At 43.2% G+C, this 19,585-nt stretch overlaps 1 protein-coding gene across 3 annotated transcripts; it reads left to right on the top strand.

Annotated features, from left to right (window-relative positions):
• The first annotated feature begins 11,259 nt into the window (after window positions 1–11,259).
• Window positions 11,260–18,269, top strand: LOC122736154 (serine protease 33-like). Of its 3 annotated transcripts, none has more exons than XM_043978216.1 (6): window positions 11,260–11,509; window positions 12,347–12,373; window positions 12,547–12,721; window positions 13,920–14,194; window positions 16,266–16,417; window positions 17,364–18,269. In XM_043978216.1, the coding sequence occupies exons 1-6, from the start codon at window positions 11,443–11,445 to the stop codon at window positions 17,490–17,492; spliced, it is 825 nt and encodes a 274-aa protein (XP_043834151.1). In that variant the 5' UTR covers window positions 11,260–11,442; the 3' UTR covers window positions 17,493–18,269. The 3 variants fall into 3 exon arrangements, with proteins under 3 accessions (XP_043834151.1, XP_043834148.1, XP_043834149.1); XM_043978213.1 differs by having other exon boundaries at window positions 17,223–18,269; XM_043978214.1 differs by lacking the exon at window positions 12,347–12,373 and having other exon boundaries at window positions 17,223–18,269.
• The last annotated feature ends 1,316 nt before the right edge of the window (window positions 18,270–19,585 follow it).

Genomic DNA, 19,585 nt, shown 5'->3' with positions numbered 1-19,585 from the left:
TTCCTGTATATCACCAATGGGACACTGCAAGAAGAGATAACAAAAGAAACCCATTTAAAATAACTCTAGACAGTATAAAATACCTGGGAATATACCTGCCAAAATAAATCCAGGAACTATATGAACAAAATCATAAAAAACTGTATACAAGTAAAATCAAATTTAAATAAATGTAGAAATATTAATTGTTCATGGGTAAACAGGGCCAATATAATAAAAATGACAATTTTACCAAAATTAATCTATATATTCGATTCCATCCCAATTAAATTACCAAAAAATTATTTTACTAAGCTAGAAAAAAATAACAAAATTCATTTGAGAGAACAAAAGGTCAAGAATATCAAAGGAACTAATGGAAAACACGTAAAGGAAGGTGGGTTAGCAGTACCAGATCTTAAACTATATTATATGACAGTAATTATCCAAACTGTCTGCTACTGGCTAAGAAATAGAAAGGTGGAACAGGGGAACAGAGTAGACATACAATTTACAGCAGTAAATGAATATAGTAACCTACTGTTTAACAAGTGTAAAATTTAAATTTGGAAGATAAGAAGTAAAAATTGTTGAGAAAACTAGAAAACAGTCTGGCAGAAATTGGACATAGACCAAAATCTTATACCATTTACCAAGATATGGTCAAAATGGATACATGACCTAGATATAAAGACAGAAAATTTGAAGAACACGAAACATTTCCTATTAGATTTATGGATGGGTGAACAATTTATGAACAAATGAGATAGTATTGTGAGATGTAAAATGAAAAATTTTGATTACGTTAAATTTTAAAAGTTTTGTACAAATAAAACAAATGTAGCTAAGATTAGAAGCAAAACAGAAAACTTGAGGGGAAAAGGTTTATAGACAGTTTCTCAGATGAAAGTCTCATATCTCTCTATATAAAGAACTTTGTCAAATCAATAAGAATGTGATCCAAGATAATTCCAAAGGATTCATGATGGAAAATGTTCTCCATATCCAGAAAAAAGAACTATGGAATCTGGATGCAGATTAAACCATACTGTTTCTACTTTTGTTTTTTGAATTTTTTTCCCTTTTATTCTTTTAAAAAATATATATCTCATTTTATTTTTTCATTTTATTTATTTATTTTTGCAGGGCATTGAGGATTAAGTGACTTGCCCAGGGTCACAAAGCTATTAAGTGTCAAGTGTCTGAGGCCAGATTTAAACTCAGGTCCTCCTGAATCCAGGGCTGGTGCTTTATCCACTGCACCACCTAACTGCCCTCTTTCCCTTCTGTTCTGATTCTTCTTTCACAACATGTCTAATACAGAAATGTTTAATGTAATTGTACATATATAACCTATATCAGATTGCTTGATGTCTTGAGGAGGGGGGAGGGGAGGAGGGAGAAAAATTTAGAACTAGAAATCTTATAAAAACAAATGTTAAAAACTATATCTAGGGGCAGCTAGGTAGCGCAGTGGATAAAGCACTGGCCCTGGATTCAGGAGGACCTGAGTTCAAATCCGACCACAGACACTTGACAATTACTAGCTATGTGACCCTGGGCAAGTCACTTAACCCCCATGGCCCCGCAAAAAAACCAAACAAACAAACAAAAAAGAACAATATCTAGGGGCAGCTAGGTGGTGCAGTGGATAAAGCACCTGCCCTGGATTCAGGAGGACCTGAGTTCAAATCCACCCTCAGACACTTGACACTTACTAGCTGTGTGACCCTGGGCAAGTCACTTAACCCCCATTGCCCTGCCCCCCCCCCCAAAAAACAAAACAAAAACGACTCTACCTACATGTAACTGGAAAATAATAAAATACTTTTATGACTTTAAAAAATCTATAAGAATGCAAATCATTACGCAACTGATAAATGGTCAAAGGATATGAATAGGCAGTTTTTCAATGAAGAAATCAAAACAATTTATAGTCATATGAAAAAATGCTCTAAATCATTATTGATTAGAAAAATACAAATTAAAACAATCTTGACTAAAATGATAAAAGGGGAAAGTGACAAATGTTGGAGGAAATATCGAAAAATTGGAAGCTTAATTCATTGTTGGTGGATCTGAAGTAATCCAACCATTTTGGAGACTTGGAATTATGCCCAAAGAGTTATTAAACGGCCTATACTCTTTGAGCCAGCAATACTACCATTTGGTCTGTTTCTCAAGATTATTTGGGGAAAAGGGAAAGAACCTATATTTATAGCAGCTCTCTTTGTGGTGGCAAAGAACTAGAAATTGTAGGGGTGCCTGTCAGTTGGGGAATGGCTAAATAAATTGTGGTACGTAGTCATTTTGGAATATTACTCTGTTATAAGAAATGATGAGCTCAGTGATTTTAGAAAAGCATGGAGAGAACTCTACAAAATAATGAAGAACAAAATGAGCAGAACCAAGAAAAACATTGTATATAGTGACAGTGGTATTGTTTTGAGAACAACTCTGAGCAATCAAGTCATTCTATTATAAATGCCCAAATTAACCACATCCTATGAAAATGTGGTTTGCATCAAGAAAACAAGCTGACACACATACACATGTATATATATACACACACATACAGATTTGTGTCTAATAGTAGCCATCTCAAAGTTGGGGGTGGGGATAAAAATTTACATGATAACTGTTGCCTATTTAAAAGGAACAGTAAGTTGTACATAATAGATCAACAATTTCAGGTGCAATCCTCTGTTTTTTCTATTCTACTCTCTTATGGCAATGCTTTTTATTTCTTAAGTTAAGAATAGAAAAAACAAATTTAAAACTAAATGGGGGCAGCTAGGTGTCACAGTGGATAAAGCACTGGCCCTGGAGTCAGGAGGACCTGAGTTCAAATCCAGCCTCAGACACTTGACACTTACTAGCTGTGTGTGACCCTGGGCAAGTCACTTAACCCCAATTGCCTCACCAAAATAAATAAATGAAAAAAATGGGGGGGAAAAGTTTGTATGTATTAAATGCATACTTGTAAGTGCTGTTTAAGCATTCTCTTTGTGTGTAGGAAATAGATGCCTGACCTGCATCTGATTGATATTATAAACACCTTTCTATTACCTTTTGAAGAAACCCTAGATATATGTCATAACCTAAGATTTTTAATAACTTTTCCCAAAGCATGTGAGAACAGGGAACCTGACCCTATCATTCTGTAGAGGGCAGATAGCCCCAGGAGGAGCAAACCACATGCTTGGGTCCCAGAAGAGAAGCAGCCCTTAACAGAACACGGATTGACAGTATCTCACCCCACCCCACCCCCACCCCCACCCCAGCCCAGAAGCAGTTTCTCAGTGTTAAAACACAAAATCAAAGGGGGTGGCTAGGTGTCACAGTGGATAAAGCACCAGCCCTGGATTCAGGAGTACCTGAGTTCAAATCCGGCCTCAGACACTTGACACTTACTAGCTGTGTGACCCTGGGCAAGTCACTTAACCCCCATTGCCCCACAAAAAAACCCAAACAAACAAACAAAAAAAAACCACAATCAAAAACGTAAAACTCAAAGGGACCTTGGAAACCATCTCGTGATTCCATTTCCTTCATTTTGAAAATGAGGAGACAGAGAGATGAGACTTGTCCAAGGTCACAAATCAGTCTGTAGCAGTCAAAATTAAAACCCAGAGCTTCTGACTCCCAGCCCAGTGATATTTTCACTGCCTCCATAGTCATAATAATTCACCCTCAAGCCAGGGATCTTGAAGGCCACAAAAAGAGTTTGAGGCCTAGTCAGAGAATTGATTTACTCCAGTTCAACCTTCCCAAGCCAGAGCAACAATAGAGGCCAACTTAGGAGATGAATGTGACTTAAAGAGCCTTTGTTTGGCACCCTTTTTATTCCCCCACCTCTTCATCTGGCTTCATTTCCTGGTCCTGATTTTTTCTTTCTCCTATCCTTTTCCCTGCTTGAATTCATCCTCTTTCTGGCTGTCTCCCCAGCCCTCCTTGCCTCCCCTTGTCCCTCTCCTACTCCCTCTCTTCATTTTGATATGGTGGGAAAATGGGGTACGGGTTGGGGTAGGAGTTGGGGTTCTTAGGAATTTCTCTTTAAAGAATTACACCCTCTTGCACACAAAACGTAGTTACAATAAGGTGATAGTTTATTTAGGAGCAAGGGAAGGGAAGGGTCGGGGGAGGGAAACCATGAAAGAAATCCTTGGACTTTTCATGGGGAGATTTGGCAAAACACAGGGCTCAGAGGTACCAAATCTCCTCGAACAGGAGACTGGAAGGTACTTTTATAGAGGACTGATGGGGGTGGACCATCTGCCCGTGAAAAGTTCCTTTAGTGAGAGAGGACCAAACCCCACTGGTGATAGCTGGGGGAATTGGGTGAGGGGTGGCTACGGATCCCTCTTCAGAACACAAAGGCCGAAGCCACACCCAAACTTATCTCCCCAGAGTAAGGGAGACCAGAATGAAGGGTAGGAATCTGAAGCTAGCTCAGTCCGGTTTGGTTCAGCTTATCTCTCTAGGCGTTATCTGTCCTCTGGTTTAGTTTCTCAAGGAGAAGATTCCTTGGTGTGCCCCAGAGAACTTCTGGGGAGCTCTGCACCCCATGACAATTTCCTCCTTCCCCCAAGTTCTTTAAACTGTTGTTTCCTGGAATCCTCTGACTCTTCTGAAAGGGCCAGAGGTTTGTTTATTCTGTTTGTTTATTCAGTAGCAATTAACTTTTCATCTGCTCCATCATCAGGCCACAAGGCCGACTTTAGGTGCTAGGGTAGGGAAGGATTTGCCAGAGACCTCTCTGGCCTGGATCTTGTCCTGCTTCTTTTCTCCTTCTATTTGTTCTTTTGTGGAATCACGGAGCCGCAGGGAGATCAGAAGGTATATCGCCTGTGTGGTACATGTTGCAAGTGTCATTTCACTATATGGAATGTTAACTCCTTAAAGTCAGGGACTGTTTGTTTTGTTTTTCTTTTTGACTTCTAATCCCCAGTGTCCAGCATAGCCCCTGGCCCGTACTGAGTACATGATAAACACTGTTTAGGGGCAGCTAGGTGGTGCAGTGGATAAAACACCAGCCCTGGATTGAGGAGGACCTGAGTTCAAATCCAGCCTCAGACACTTGACACTTACTAGCTGTGTGACCCTGGGCAAGTCACTTAACCCTCATTGCCCCACCAAAACAACAACAACAACAAAAAAACATTGTTTATTGATTGTTATCCCTACCCACATCATCTGTCCCTCCCTCACTCCTTAGATCTTTGTTTCAACTTCCTTATGTGTCTGCATCATTCTCCCTTTTAGGTTTCCTCCTTTCTCAGGTGACAGGCTTCTGTGTTTATTTTTGTGTACATGTATCTGAACATATATCTAGGTATCTCCAATGTGTGTACCTGTGAGTTGTTAAGGGTTAAAATTCTAGCTAAACTGTCTAAAATATCTAATGAGTGGTCGCCAATAAATTATAAGCTTTAGCAAGAGTTAGACTTTTAAGCATTTATTAAGGAGAATAAGAATTTGGTAAAGAGAGAGAAAAAGGCCTAGATTCCTATCTATTAAAGGGAGAGCACATTTCTAGCTCCGCTCTCCACCAGAGTCCAGAGGAAAGAGCGCGAGACTGAGCGCCAGTCTCTTCCTTCCTCCTCCCACTAGTCCGCGTCACTTCCTGACTCCTGAAGAAAAGACTCCTGGTCTTGCCCTCAAAGACCTTCCCTTCATGGGCAGAACTCTTCTACAGTAAGTATCCAGCAGGTGGCGTTATTCCAATCGTTACAGTCCCCCCTGTTGTTCCTCAAGAAACAAAATGTTTCCTTGACGGAACAGTAAAAAGAATATAATAACTATTGCTAACTAATAATATGTGAACAACAATATAGAAAAGGAAGAGAGGAAAGTTTTGTTCAGAGGGGCGATTTTTTTTTTTTTTGTCCTCATGAACCGACGCTTTGACATTAGTCTTGCAAAGGGAGGGCCTCTGCAGAGAATACATGTTACAGATGGTGTATATTATAACAGAAAGAGAAAAACAACAACAAAAACAACAAATCAAAACTGTTCATTTAAAGTCTCTGAAAGTCTTTTCTCAGATGTCCTCTAGGTGTAGTCGTAGAATGGAAGTCTTTTCAGGGGTTGAGGTATGGATGCTGGTAATCAGCCAGGAAAATTTCCTACAAAATTGAGCTTAACACAACTTTAAAATAGCTTTATCAATAATCAAATCAAACAATGAAAGTTCTCAAAAACATGTCTAAGGGAATTCAGAATCTTAGTTGTTACACATGAAACATATAATAAAACAAAATTGAAACATTCTTTAAAATTATAATATTACTGAGAAGACAATTGCTGTGATATTAATTTTTAAAAATAATTTTTATCTTTGTTTCATCACTTTTTGCATCATCTGCCTAATTATCCTCATGCCATTATGAGAAATTAGAAAATCTAATATAATTGGTAACAGGTGTCAAGGCCAAATTCAACACTGTATTTATCATGACACCTGAGATAATTATGGGGGTTACCATAAAAGAACAGAGAAATGATGGGATATGAGCATTCCCACACTTGAGCAATATGTACTGCCCATACAGTATGCCAGGCTTAAAATAGGTGGATGGAATATACGTCCATGCCACCGAACATATTGGAGGAAACTGAGTCAGACTTAATCAGATGCATGGGATTGAGATGGTCCATGGCATCAGGCATATAGGAGGGAGCATAGAAGCCAGGTGTAGAAGTGAGATGGGTGGGATCAATACTTCCAGCCATCTGTACGATATTGTGGGGAAAAATAAAATAAAATATTAAACCAAGAGAATCCAACCTCAACATTAGTCAAAAGCCGTTCCCTCGGCCATACCTTGACTTCATGCATGTCTCCCCTCATGTGACAGTTCAGTGTCTGCTCTTGCATGTATTCCTCTTGTGATTGGATGGCATCTTGGCCAACTGGCATCTGATAACTCAGAATAAAGGCAATTAATGTTTTAAATGATAAATTCCCATAATTCCAAGTCTCATATGGATTTAAAAATTGAGGATAATAAATGATTGCAAAAAATGTGAATACATCTTGACTCAGAACACAATATATAATTATGCAACAATTTCAAATAATACCCCTTTTTTTTTTACTTAGTATACAATTACTTTTGTGAAAAATCAGAACATACTTAAATACAAGTTAAAGCACAACAGAATCTCAAAGAACTTTTTTTTTTGAAAATAGAAAACTTTTACAAATGTTCCCCTCTTTTTTTTTTTTTTGGGAATATGCTTATCAAAAATAATACTTCTAGAATCAATTTACACTTGCCATGGCAACCAATTTGCCAGGGAAATGCTTTAAAGAGTTTGATCAAATAATCAGTTGAGAAAAAATAACAAAAACAACTCAGAATATGGGAGCACAATACTCCTAGAATTAACATTGTATAATAAAATCAAAACCATCTTGCAATGTTTCAAAATTAGATAGACAAATGAATAGAAGAAAATACACATGGAACAATAAAATACAGTGAAATTCAAACTAAGGAAATCTAAATGAATATGAACTTAATATCAATAAGAGTATTATAAAATATAAACTTGATCACATGACTATAAAAAGCTTTTACAAATATTCTCCTTGTTTTAGAAACTAAGTATAAGACACAATCTCAAAAGCATTAAAATCTCTATGAAAATAAACCCATACCATTAATTTCAAAATGTATATGTAATAGCATAGAAATCCTATGTAACTTCTGAACTGATACTATTAATAATCTGAGTGAATTTAGAACACTTTTGATTCCGATATCTAAAATCCCCAATACTCATATCAATACCTTGCTGCTTACTTCTACATTTCTGTAAAATATATACCCTTCCATGGCAAAAGAAGCGGAGTCTTGAACTATGTTGATGATTGTCATTCTTATTCGGCTTAAGTTTTTCTTCTTTAACCCCTCTATATTGTCTGTCGGGCTTTTCACCATACAAATGCTTTATAAGATTACTAATTAAAGACAAAAGCAGGTTAGCAAAATTATGAACAAAACGAGTATATCTGGAATTTAAAGGGCTTTCTAAGGTTGTCTCAGAAGCACAGCCAGGCTGGGGAAGGGCTGAGCCTGAAGCTGCAAATGTAGTTAGAGAAAGTTGAGCATGCGCATCAGTTCTCTGGACTTCCCAGGCAGGGGAAGCAATGGGCTTGGCCATGGGAGGAGTAGAGGGTGGGGTCTGGAGAGGAGGGGAGGGACCAGAGCAATTTGAATCAGACTTGATTTTGAACTCAGGCCTGGATTCCTCTTCCCCCACTTTGCCTCCAGGTGCTAGGGGATTAAAAGCTTCTAGAGGGTGGGTCATTGCCTCCAGGCATGCAAAATTAGAGCAACAATTAGTGTTAGAACTGGGAAAAGCTGCGGGAATCTCTACAGGTTTCTCTGAAAAAGCATGGTTGGGAGAGGGAGAGATATTTCCTTGTGTGAGTAAGTTGCTGGCTCTTTTAACAAAAAGAAAAAGAAAAATAGAAAATCCACAAAAACAAAGCATTAACATGATCTTATCTCCCATTTGTCTGGTTAAACAGACTAAAATAAAAAATAGGGTAATTAGGGAGTTTAAAAGGTCCATTCGAAAAAATTCAAAGGAAAAACACAGCCAGTACACCAGTACTTAGCAGTTAAAGGGAGAGGGAGGGGAAATTTCTTACCCAACCAGAAGATCAGAAGAAGACTAAGGGTTAGCTTTCCTCTTCGTGGTCAGCCATCTGTTAAGGGTTAAAATTCTAGCTAAACTGTCTAAAATATCTAATGAGTGGTCGCCAATAAATTATAAGCTTTAGCAAGAGTTAGACTTTTAAGCATTTATTAAGGAGAATAAGAATTTGGTAAAGAGAGAGAAAAAGGCCTAGATTCCTATCTATTAAAGGGAGAGCACATTTCTAGCTCCGCTCTCCACCAGAGTCCAGAGGAAAGAGCGCGAGACTGAGCGCCAGTCTCTTCCTTCCTCCTCCCACTAGTCCGCGTCACTTCCTGACTCCTGAAGAAAAGACTCCTGGTCTTGCCCTCAAAGACCTTCCCTTCATGGGCAGAACTCTTCTACAGTAAGTATCCAGCAGGTGGCGTTATTCCAATCGTTACAGAGTCAACATGTATAGCTATGCATGGGTCTACGTCTGTGTGCCTGAGTATCTCTATAAGTGTGTACCTATGTCGGAATAGGACACTTACATAATATTGTGCATACTGTCACAATGAGCTTTTTTTTTTAAGTGAGGCAATTGGGGTTAAGTGACTTGCCCAGGGTCACACAGCTAATAAGTGTTAAGTGTCTGAGGCCGGATTTGAACTCAGGTACTCCTGACTCCAGAGCCAGTGCTCTATCCACTGCTCCACCTAGCCACCCCTGAGCTTTTCTTAATTATGCTGAACTGCTCTTCTTTCTCTTTATCTTTTTATTTACTAACAAAGAATGGACCACTTTATAGGGGATAAGAAAGTAATAAATTCAGAAATTAATGTGATGCCAAAGTAAATCAATTTGTAAAATTCTCAATAAAATGCCTGTACTTGTGTAGGTCTTTGTGTTTATATCTACAATTCAACACAATTCAACAAGCCAGCCTGTGCACCAGACACAGACTCAGACCTACCAGACTCTTGGTTCTGAGGAAACAAAGACAAAACAATGGTCTCTGCCCTTGAGGCTCTTAACATTCTATAGGGGGAAAACAACAGGAGCACAAACAGGTGGCATGTACAAAAGAGATGTGAAATAATTTCCTGCGAGGGAAGGCCTATCGACCTCAGGGTTGGGAAAAGGGCTTCTTGCAGGAGGCAGTACTTGAGCAGATGCCTGAAGAGACAAAAGTGAGAAGGAAGAGTATGGTAGGCATAGTTGATGCAAAGGAAAAATGACAAGAAATGAAATATCCTAAATGGGGAACAAGAAATAAGCTAGTTTGGCTGGAACACAAAGTTCACGAAGGGGAGTAATATGAAATAAGTCCATCTGGAAGACAGGTTGAAGTCAGATTGTGAAGAGCTTTGAGGAATTTGTATTTTATATCTTTAGGCCAGAGCCAGAGGGAGCCATTGATGCTTCTTGAACAAGGGAGTAACAGGGTCAGACCTGATCTTTAGAAACATCACTTTGGCTATGGCCCTCAATAGCATGAGGATAAGTTAGGAGGAATAGATTTAGGGGAGAAGATAAAAGAGGCTACAACTCCCTACCCAGGCCCCAGGACCCAATCTGGCCTTCCCACCATGTTTTGGATGTACTTGGTGAAATTGAATTGAATTGAATCTGGAACATCCAGGTGGAGATGCTCAGCAGGCAGTTAGGGACTGAATGCAAGCTCCTTGAAGGCAGGGACTTTCATTTTTGCCTTTTTTATCTTGGTCTGTGGTGGGTACTTGACACTTGACAAATGCTTGTTGATTAGGGATTGGCATTGCAAGTCGGGAGAGAGATGAGGGTTGGATTTGGGAATCATAACTAGGAACCACAGAGACTACAGAAAGAAAACAGTACATAGGACATAGCCCAGGGTCAGGACATAGATACTGACCCTGCAAAGGATACTGGGAAGGAGCAGACAGACAGAGAAGAGAATGGTCAACAGTTTCAAATGCTGTAAAGAGGTGGAGAAGAGTGAAGACTTAGAAAGCTTGGCAATTAAGACATGATTGGTGGCCTTAGACTGAAATGGCTTTCTCCATCAGTGGGGTCAGAAGCCATATGTCAAGGGGCTAAGAAGTGAGTAGGTGAACAAGGGAGGCAAGGGACATGGAGCACTTATTCTGTTTGACTGTGAAAGGGAAAAATCAGGATGAACAATTGAGACAATTTCCTACTCCACTACCATATTTGAATATGCTTGTCCCTGTTGTCTCCCTGTCCTTCCTGCTCCTCAAAAATGTCTGAGTCACAGGCCAAAATTTCCTAGCTTTAGATAATCTATTTCCCTATAGCTATAAACTATATATATATATATAGCTATATATAAATCTCTTGAGACTTTAACCCTGGAAGTCCCTCTAGATAAAGTCTAAAATAGGTAAGCAAACATGCCTGGGTCAAAATGTTCTGCCTAGGGGTGGCTGGGCTGAGTGGCAGGCAAACAGGCTTGGGAGTAGGATGGCTGGCTTCCTCCACTTCAGTCCTATCAAAAACTGAAAGCACAATTTGTTGACTTGACTGGTACTTTCCTGGCATGCAGAGCAGGAAGTTCTTGGTACCCCTGGACAAGTAGGGGAACAGGTCACAAGAGAACACGCCCACACACATATACATATGAGTATGTGCGCGCGCACACACAGAGGCACCAGATGTAAGTTCAAGGAAGCAGCCAAGCTGGGGTGCTGGCACAGATGAGCCCCAAGGGGGTGGAGGCAATAATTCGCAGACCTGCCTACTTCTGCCTTCCCCAAGCCTTGGGGACAAAAGGACAGGAGCCGTGGAGCCCTGGCGTTCTGCCCACTGCCCCAAGGCCCGCTAAGGGAAATGAAACAACTGGGGACTGCCTGGTTCTTGCCATTGCTACTGCTGCTGCCGCCACCCACAACCACGGGTAAGTCCTCGACATAGAAGTCCTGGCCCCAAAGTATCCCTACCCACAGGACCCAAGCACTCTTCCCGATCACTCTTCAATGCCCTTGGTTTTAGCCTAGCCCAGGGTCCTTCCTAACAAACCTAGCCTCCAGTGCCCCCAGAGGATCAGGTACCTTCACCCTTCTCCCAGGACTCAGGGGTAATATTCCAAGTCTCTTCTCACCAGGACCCAGATGTCCTGTCCTCTAGTCCTGGTTCTGCCCAAGACCTCATTTCCCCAGGGCTCTGGTGTCAGCTAGGGCTGGGGTATGGTACATCTGAGCCCTAGCTGACACCAGACAACCCTAAAATCGCCCCAATATCCATATGTCCTACCCCACTTCTCCTGTGTACAGAATGGGACTCACCCTGCTCCTTTCCATCCATGGTCCTGGAGCCCTGTACTTCTAACTGTTCAGAGATCAATTTCCACAGCACAGGGATCTGAGAAACCAGTAACTGAAAATTATGTCCCCTACATGACTGAAAAATCAGTCTAAGGAAAAGGACTGAGTGATCTATGGGGCTGAGGGGAGAAGGGGGGAGAAAGTGAAAGTGATGTCCAGAGTGACAACAGAGGATCTAGAGGGAATACAGAGGCTTCTAAATTGAGGGGGGGGGTTTACAGTGAGCAATGTGAGGATGGAAGTAGAAAAGGAGAGGAGAGGAGAGACAGAAAAGGAAATGGGGTTAAAAGAGTACTTAAAGGAGAGGTGCCCAACAGCAGGACTAGAGCCCCTAATAGACAGCCAAGTTAATTAATCATGACTAGTTCAAGAGCTCGCTCCACACTGCTCACCATCCTGTCCTTTCCCAGGTAAAGAAGATCATTGGATAAGTTCGGGTAGGTCACTGGAGGCAAGAATTGGGGAAGCGGAATACAGAAAAAGGAATGTGGGTTACTAGGGAGGAATTGGGGGAAGGTGCAGAGGCTGTGGCAGGGCACTGGGCAAACTGGGACAAGGCAGAGCCCCAAGGTATTCAGTCCTTGGTCCCAAGTCAGCCTTCTCTGTTTAGGCTGTGGTCAGACATTCCTGAAGAGCCAGCTGAAGGAGCGCATCGTTGGAGGCAAAAATGCTCGTGAAGGGGCTTGGCCGTGGCAGGCCAGTCTAAGGAAGAATAAGGCCCACATCTGTGGGGCCACTCTCATTTCCCACAGCTGGGTTCTGACAGCTGCCCACTGCTTTCAGTCGTGAGTGATTAGGCCCCTTCCTGTTCAACCAATCACCTCTTCCTCCCTCCACCCCAGGCTTGTGACTCTATCCAAGAATCAGCTGCACCAATAACTTAATCTCCCAGAGTCCTCTAATCCAGTCCACAGACACAAATGTGACCCAAACTGAAACCCAAAAAAGGGGAAAATGTCCTACCTATAGTCTCATGGCCAATTACTGACAGAGCTGGAACTAGAACTCAGGTTTCCTGACTTCCAGTCCACTGCTCTTTTCACTATCATCCTCCCTCCTCTGAGATGTTTACATCTCCCCAGAAATAGCTCTATGGCCAAGCTGGTTGCCCCCTGGGCTAGGAGTAAAATGTTGGCTTAGGTTCTCAGTGATTGGTCCCAGTTCCAGAACTCACTGGCTGTGACAGGTAGAGAACATTTTAACATCTGGGTAATCTAGACTGCTTTGGATGTTTCTATAGAAATAGAAAATACTGTCTTTACAGCTGTGTTTAGTTATATTCAGCCATCCTTCCAGCGATCTGGGGTTGGAGGGGAAGAGGAGGCAGAGCTAATGACTGTAGCACCCAGGACAAGTAGCACAAAACAGCTCCTGGGGCAAGAGGCATTAAATGCCCTTTCAAATCCACCATGGGTAGAGATCTGTGTGAGGCTGCTACTGGGAAAGCTCCAGCCTTCTTGAGTCAAGGCTTGGGGTGGAAGGTAGAATCTCACAGAAATGTGTTACCTGTAATTGCGTTGCCCTGGGCCAAGCGTTGGTGGTCCTGCTCTAGTTGTGGCTCTGCAGGGAAGATACAATAGTAGCGGTGGCAACCATCCAAAGCATCAGCCCCAGCAGCTACTATAACTTCCCTGCCACCAGGTGGGTCTCCCCACAGTGCCACCTACATTTCCAGAGGAGTGAGCCAGTCACCCCATTCTGAGACCGTCTTTCACTGTCATCACTTCCTCCTACCAGATCGAGATATAAACAGTCAATGTGTTCTTCCTACCCTCCCCCCCTTGCTGAGACAGTCTGCCCCTGCCCCTAGGGAGCTTGAATGCACTTGGGGTAACGTTCAGAGACAATACCAGGCAGGTTCATGCCATAGGATTTCCTGCAAAACTTACTCCCCATCCTGGGGCCTAAGGTGGCCCTCCCCCAACTCGTTTCCAGTCCTTTCCCAACAATCTCCCCCCTGCCCCCATCCCCACCCCTTTGCAGGCCCATCACGATGTCCCAGTTCCAGGTAGTCCTCGGAGAACTCCAGCTCTTTTCCATCCCACGCCAGTCTATCTCAAGGACACTGAGTAAAGTGATCCTGCACCCAGACTACTCCGGGACAGATGGCTCGACGGGGGATATCGCCCTCTTGAAGCTGGCCCAGCCTGTCTCCTTCACCCCCTGGATTCTGCCTGCCTGTCTCCCTGAAGTCCACAACCCCTTTCACACTAATACGACCTGCTCAGTGACAGGATGGGGGAGCGTGAAGGAGGGAGGTGAGCCTTGGGAGTGAGGGGAGAAAGTGAGAGGGTCTCATAGTGGGAGAGGGGACCCAGACCCAGGTGAAATTCTCCAGCCCAGCCTCCAATGGGAGGTTCAGGATTGCAGCCAACAGTTCTCCAAGGAATGGGTGGAGGTGGTCCTGGATAATTCCACAGAGGGGATAATCCCTAAATGATTTCTCCCTAATCTCTGGGCTGCAAATATTTAATGATGGTACCTTACGTCAAGTTTCACTAACACTTTGAAGGTGTACAAAAGTACTTTCCTTTCAACAACCTTGTGAGAAAAGTAGTACAAGTGGCATTCTCCCAATGTAAAGAGAGGAAAGGGAGGCTCAGAAAGGGTAACTGACCTGCCTCTAGCTACCCAGTGTTTCATCAAGGAAGGTCAGCTGAGATTTGCCCAATGGCCTCAAAGCCTTAACCAACAGAAAAGCCCGGTTCTCCTGTTTCACCTTTCCCCTTTCTCCCTGTTGGGGCCTTACCTAGAACATCATCTCTCAGAATGGCACAGAACAGGAAGTTAAGGAGAAACACCCCCACATTCTCCCTTTCTGCTGAAGCCTTCTTCCTTGGGTCTAGGGGACAGGAGGTCGGTCTTATCACCCAGAAATAAAAATGGACATTTTCAGTTCAATTCACCAAGTTTTAGCCCAGATCAGTGTTAGGTGCTACTGGGGAAAGTGAGACCCAGTCCCAGTCTCGGTCCTCCTGATCCTCAAAAGAATATAATCTGGGGAGCCGCTAGGTGGCGCAGTAGATAAAGCACTGGCCCTGGAATCAGGAGGACCTGAGTTCAAATCCAGGCTCAGACACTTAACACTTACCAGCTGTGTGACCCTGGGCAAGTCACTTAACCCCAATTGCCTCACCAAGAAACGAAAAGAAAAAAAAAGAACACAATCTGGAATACAAAACTCCCAGTAGGGAAACTGAACAATAGAAGAGGATATCTAAATCAATGTTAAAGTGAATGATGCTGCCTCTTTAATACTATCTATAGACATTCAAAGAAAGTAGAGATGGCTAAGGGATGGGAGTGTTCAAGGGAGGCTCTAATGGGAGAAGCAGGAGTGGAAGGCCTGAAAACACACACACACCCCGCACCATCCCCCCAAAAATGGAAGTCCAGGTTAAGGAATAGAATGAACAAATACCTGGCATGCTCACCCAAGAGTGGATTTGTGCTGGGGAACAAGAATAGTGACATTCATTTAATACTCAAGGTTTGCAAGATGCTTTACCAATGTTATTTTATTTGATCCTCACAACAAGCCTCTTGGGTATCTTAAGTATTATTTTTTTCAATTTTACAGAAGACTGAGGTTCAGAGAGGTTTAGTGACTTACCTATGGGTGAACAGCTGAGTAGAATTTAAACCCAAGCTTCCTGACTCCAGGTCTAGCATTTTATCTATTATATTACAAATAAAGTAGGAGAATTAGGTGGGGGGTAAATTGAAAGGGGCCATGATTTCGAGGATAGAGTATGGAATCATAGTTAATTAGTAATTTATAATTTGTAGTTTAACCTAGATTAGAAATCTAATCACGGGGCAGCTAGATGGCAAAGTGGTTAAAGCACCAGCCTTGGATTCAGGAGTACCTGAGTTCAAATCCAGCCTCAGACACTTGACACTTACTAGCTGTGTGACCCTGGGCAAGTCACTTAACCCCCATTGCCTAAAAAAAAGAAATCTAATCACTAGATATGACTCTATTTTACAAATAGAGAAACTGAGGCTCGGGGAGAGTAACTTGCCCACGGTCAAAGAAAAGGCTTAAGTAGCAGAGCTAGGTCTAGAATCCAGGTGTCTTGCTTCTTAGTCACATGATGCTACAACCAGCACAGAGAGTTTACTGTGAATTCAGCTTTACTTACTTACCCCAGAACTCACTGACCATCAGAAAAGCAGTTCACACAAGGATGTTTGGATCTGTTTGTCCGTCCCCTCCCCAGAACTAACTGAGTTCAGAATCCTCTTCCTGCCCTCCCACAAAGAGCTGAGGGACCAGGGGTCAGCGCTTCCCATGAGTGAATATCTCTGCTCTCTCCCATCCCCCAGTCCAGCTGTCCCCACCATACCCCCTGCAGGAAGCAAAGCTGCCACTGCTCGATGCCAAGGAGTGTAACAAGATCATGAACAACGATCAGCACAAGGTCACTGATAAAATGGTCTGTGCCGGCTACAGGACAGGGGGTGTGGATTCCTGTCAGGTGAGGGCACAGATGACAGTTGGGTTGGATAACTATGGTCTCCTACAACTATTGCCTCTTTGGGGAAGGAAGGAACTGAGGGACAGACCCTGGGAGGAAATTATTTTAAAATTATGCAGTATCAGAACTGGAAGGGACATTGGAAATCATCTCTAGTCCAGGAATTATTAACTTTTTTTGTCTCATGGACCCCTTTTGCAATATGGAGGACTCTATGGGTCCCTCTTTAAATGTATAAAACATGGGATTATCCAAAACCCAATCATACTGAACCGCAGTGATCAGTTTTTTTAAAGTTTACAGAGCCTACATTAAAAAGCTCTAATCTAGTCTAGCCCCCACATTTTACAAATAGAGAAACAGGCACAACGACAGACAGGCCTAATGAAGGTTATAAGTGAGGCCTAAAACCCAGATCTTCAAACTCCAAGTTCAGGGCTCTTTCTTTTTGTCAGACTAAATCCTATTCATATAATTTTAGGGTAGTGATTATGAATGAGAAAAAACCCTAACCTGAGTCAGGAAGTCAACTGGGGTTCAATTCCATCCTTTCAGGTGAAAGGACTCAGTGGTTTCCAACCAAGGGCCCTTCCTGTTCTCATATTCTATATTTTGGGTGGGTGGGCTGGGTGGTGGGGAGACTTGAAAGACTACTTCCCACCTCCCTTGTCTGACATGGGTGGGGAGGGTATCCTGGAGAAGGTGGGCTTGGAATCTAGGGAGGGAGGAGGAAGGGAAGTTGGAAGACTGAAAAACCATGCTCTTACTCGAGATTAAGCTAATAAGCCTTTCTTCCTAACCTCAGGGTGATTCTGGGGGTCCCTTGGTATGTCCCAACCTGGGCTCCTGGTTCCTAGTGGGAATCGTAAGCTGGGGCATTGGCTGTGCCCAACCCGAAAAACCAGGTGTTTACACTCTTGTCTCTGCCTATGGGAACTGGATCCAGAGATATGCACCAGAGGTGAAGCTGGGTTCCTATAACATCACAGTCCGGAATGCTGCTGACATACAGACTCATGGCCCCCATCTCACCAGCCTCCTTCTGGTCCTGTGGGGCCTTGCCAACCATTGCTGAATTCCTCGTCAACAACTGCTGCACCCCCCCCCCCCATCCAAATCTCTCCTTTTCCAAATCCATTTCTAGGACTTTCCATTTCTAAAGAGCCTTTCCTCTGCCTTCAGTGCACTCAGCCTTGCCAGCTGATGCTCCCACCTCTGAGACTGAGTGTACCCCCCTATGTAGACACACACACATACACACCCTCCCTCCCCAACCTGGGCTGGAATAGAGATAGTACTTCAGTATCTAACTCCTCCATCTCTCTAATAAAGATGCCAGGAGAAAGATTAACAGTAAGGCTACTGGGCGCCAGCCAGGAACAAATCCCACCAGTTGTCTCTCTTCCAAAGGGGTGTTGCAGAAGAGGGGGGAGCAGTTGTCACTAGAGTGCAGAGCAAAGGGGAGAGGGGAAGCCCTTAAGTAAAAGGAGGAGGCATGGATGCAAGCCCTGGACTGTGAGCCAAAAGACCCCAGTCTGAATTCTAACTTTGCCATCGACTCATCTGGCAAATCATTTTCCCTCCCTGGGCTTCATTTTTCTCCTCTGTAAAATGGTAACCCAGTAAATTCAAAGACACACCCATCTCCAACTCTTATGAGTCTGCAAGGGGTCAAGCTAAGGCCTCCTTCAGGGAACTGAATGAGAAAAGTAAACAGTGAATGCCTCAAGTTATCAGTGTCTGTTTTCATGCTCAAGGGGAGGACTGCTGTCTCTGCTTCCTGGGCAGATTAGTGAGGCTTTCCTCATTAGGCAGCCTGGGCTTGTTGGGGAAGGTAAGGGTGAAAAGTTCAAAGGAGCCACTGGAGGAGCCACAGCCCCTTTGTCTTGGACTAGAATTGACTCTAGGATGAACGGGGTGCTCTTCAAGGGACACTGAGGAAATAAAACCCTATCCAATGCCTGAGAGGGGGATGGGGGTGAGGGTGGGGGGCAGAGAGAGAGACACAAAGACAGAAGAACTGAGAGAGACAAGAGACAAGAGGCATTAAGACCTTTTGGTCTTTCTTAGCTCAAGAGACAGAAAAGATCGACAGAAAGAGGATAGAGACAGAAAAACCAAATGATTGAAATGGACAAGAATCAGTGTCAGAGAGGCCCAGAGACTGAGATACAGAGATAAAGATTGGGGGGAGGGGGTGTCACACGTTTGAGGTCATTGCCCTGGCTCAGATTTCTAGTTCTTACACGCCCACAAACAGGAATTACTTCTTATCTATCTGACTTCAATCCGTTAGATTTAAAATTGAATTTATTTCCCTTTCCATCAAGCAAGCCTGATTTGATGGTTTCCTCCTCCTCCCTCTTCTGTCCCCCACACCCCTTCCAGGAAGCCTTCTCCGATTCAGGAAGGAAGGGATGGATGAGTTAACCAACGGGGCTCTATCCCAAGATGGAAGCCAGCAAAGGTCCCTGAATGACCTTCTCAACATGGCGGCTGGAAGCACCCTCTGACTACGACTGTGAGGGCAGGTTCCCTCCTATGACAGACCTTCTCAATATGGTCACCTTTGAGAGGCTTCCTTGTTTTGTACCTACTGTTGCTCCCGCAGGACCCTCCGCAGCCACGTAGTGCAACCCACACCCGAACCAAAAGTATCCCTTCCTCTGCGACCAGCTAATCAGGTGGTCAGTCAGCCTCAGTTCGAATATCTCTAAAGAGAGGTGGCCCAGCACTTCAGGACGACCCAGTCTATTGTTAGATTTTTTTTTTCCTTTATGTCAAACCTAACTTTGCCTCTTAAATCTGTCAACATAAGGTGTCCACATTCCCACACACCCACAAAAGCAAAAAGGGAACATCACCGGTTTATTTCACCCCAATGGGGTTTTACCACTGGTCCTGCTATATTTCGGTCACTCCACATGCAACCCGCTACGACCTCAGTAAGATGGCGTCGTCGCCGCATTGTTTTTCCCCTGACCTTACCAACATGGCATCCTCACGTCTACCTCTACCAAGATGGCACTCGCTTCGTATTCTCGAAACAATATTCCTCTAGCCGCTACCCTTTCCCGGATTCTCGGTTCTTCAATAAAATGAATCAATCTATCAATATCATCAGCATGGGCCAACTAGAGACCGCGCTTTATATTGCAAACCTTTACT

Source organism: Dromiciops gliroides, chromosome 1, assembly GCF_019393635.1.
Source record: "Dromiciops gliroides isolate mDroGli1 chromosome 1, mDroGli1.pri, whole genome shotgun sequence".
Lineage (NCBI taxonomy): Eukaryota > Metazoa > Chordata > Mammalia > Microbiotheria > Microbiotheriidae > Dromiciops > Dromiciops gliroides.
The sequence above is the reverse complement of the archived record's forward strand: the minus strand, read 5'-3'. Positions and strand labels throughout refer to the sequence as shown.

What these genes read in the sequence shown, in the direction of transcription:
- LOC122736154 (XM_043978213.1), top strand. Translation starts at nt 11,443, where the DNA reads ATGAAACAACTGGGGACTGCCTGGTTCTTGCCATTGCTACTGCTGCTG. An exon ending in GCTGCCCACTGCTTTCAGTC is followed by an intron (nt 12,722 to 13,919) that starts GTGAGTGATTAG and finishes ACCCCTTTGCAG; the next exon opens with GCCCATCACGATGTCCCAGT. An exon ending in GGGGTGTGGATTCCTGTCAG is followed by an intron (nt 16,418 to 17,222) that starts GTGAGGGCACAG and finishes TCCTAACCTCAG; the next exon opens with GGTGATTCTGGGGGTCCCTT.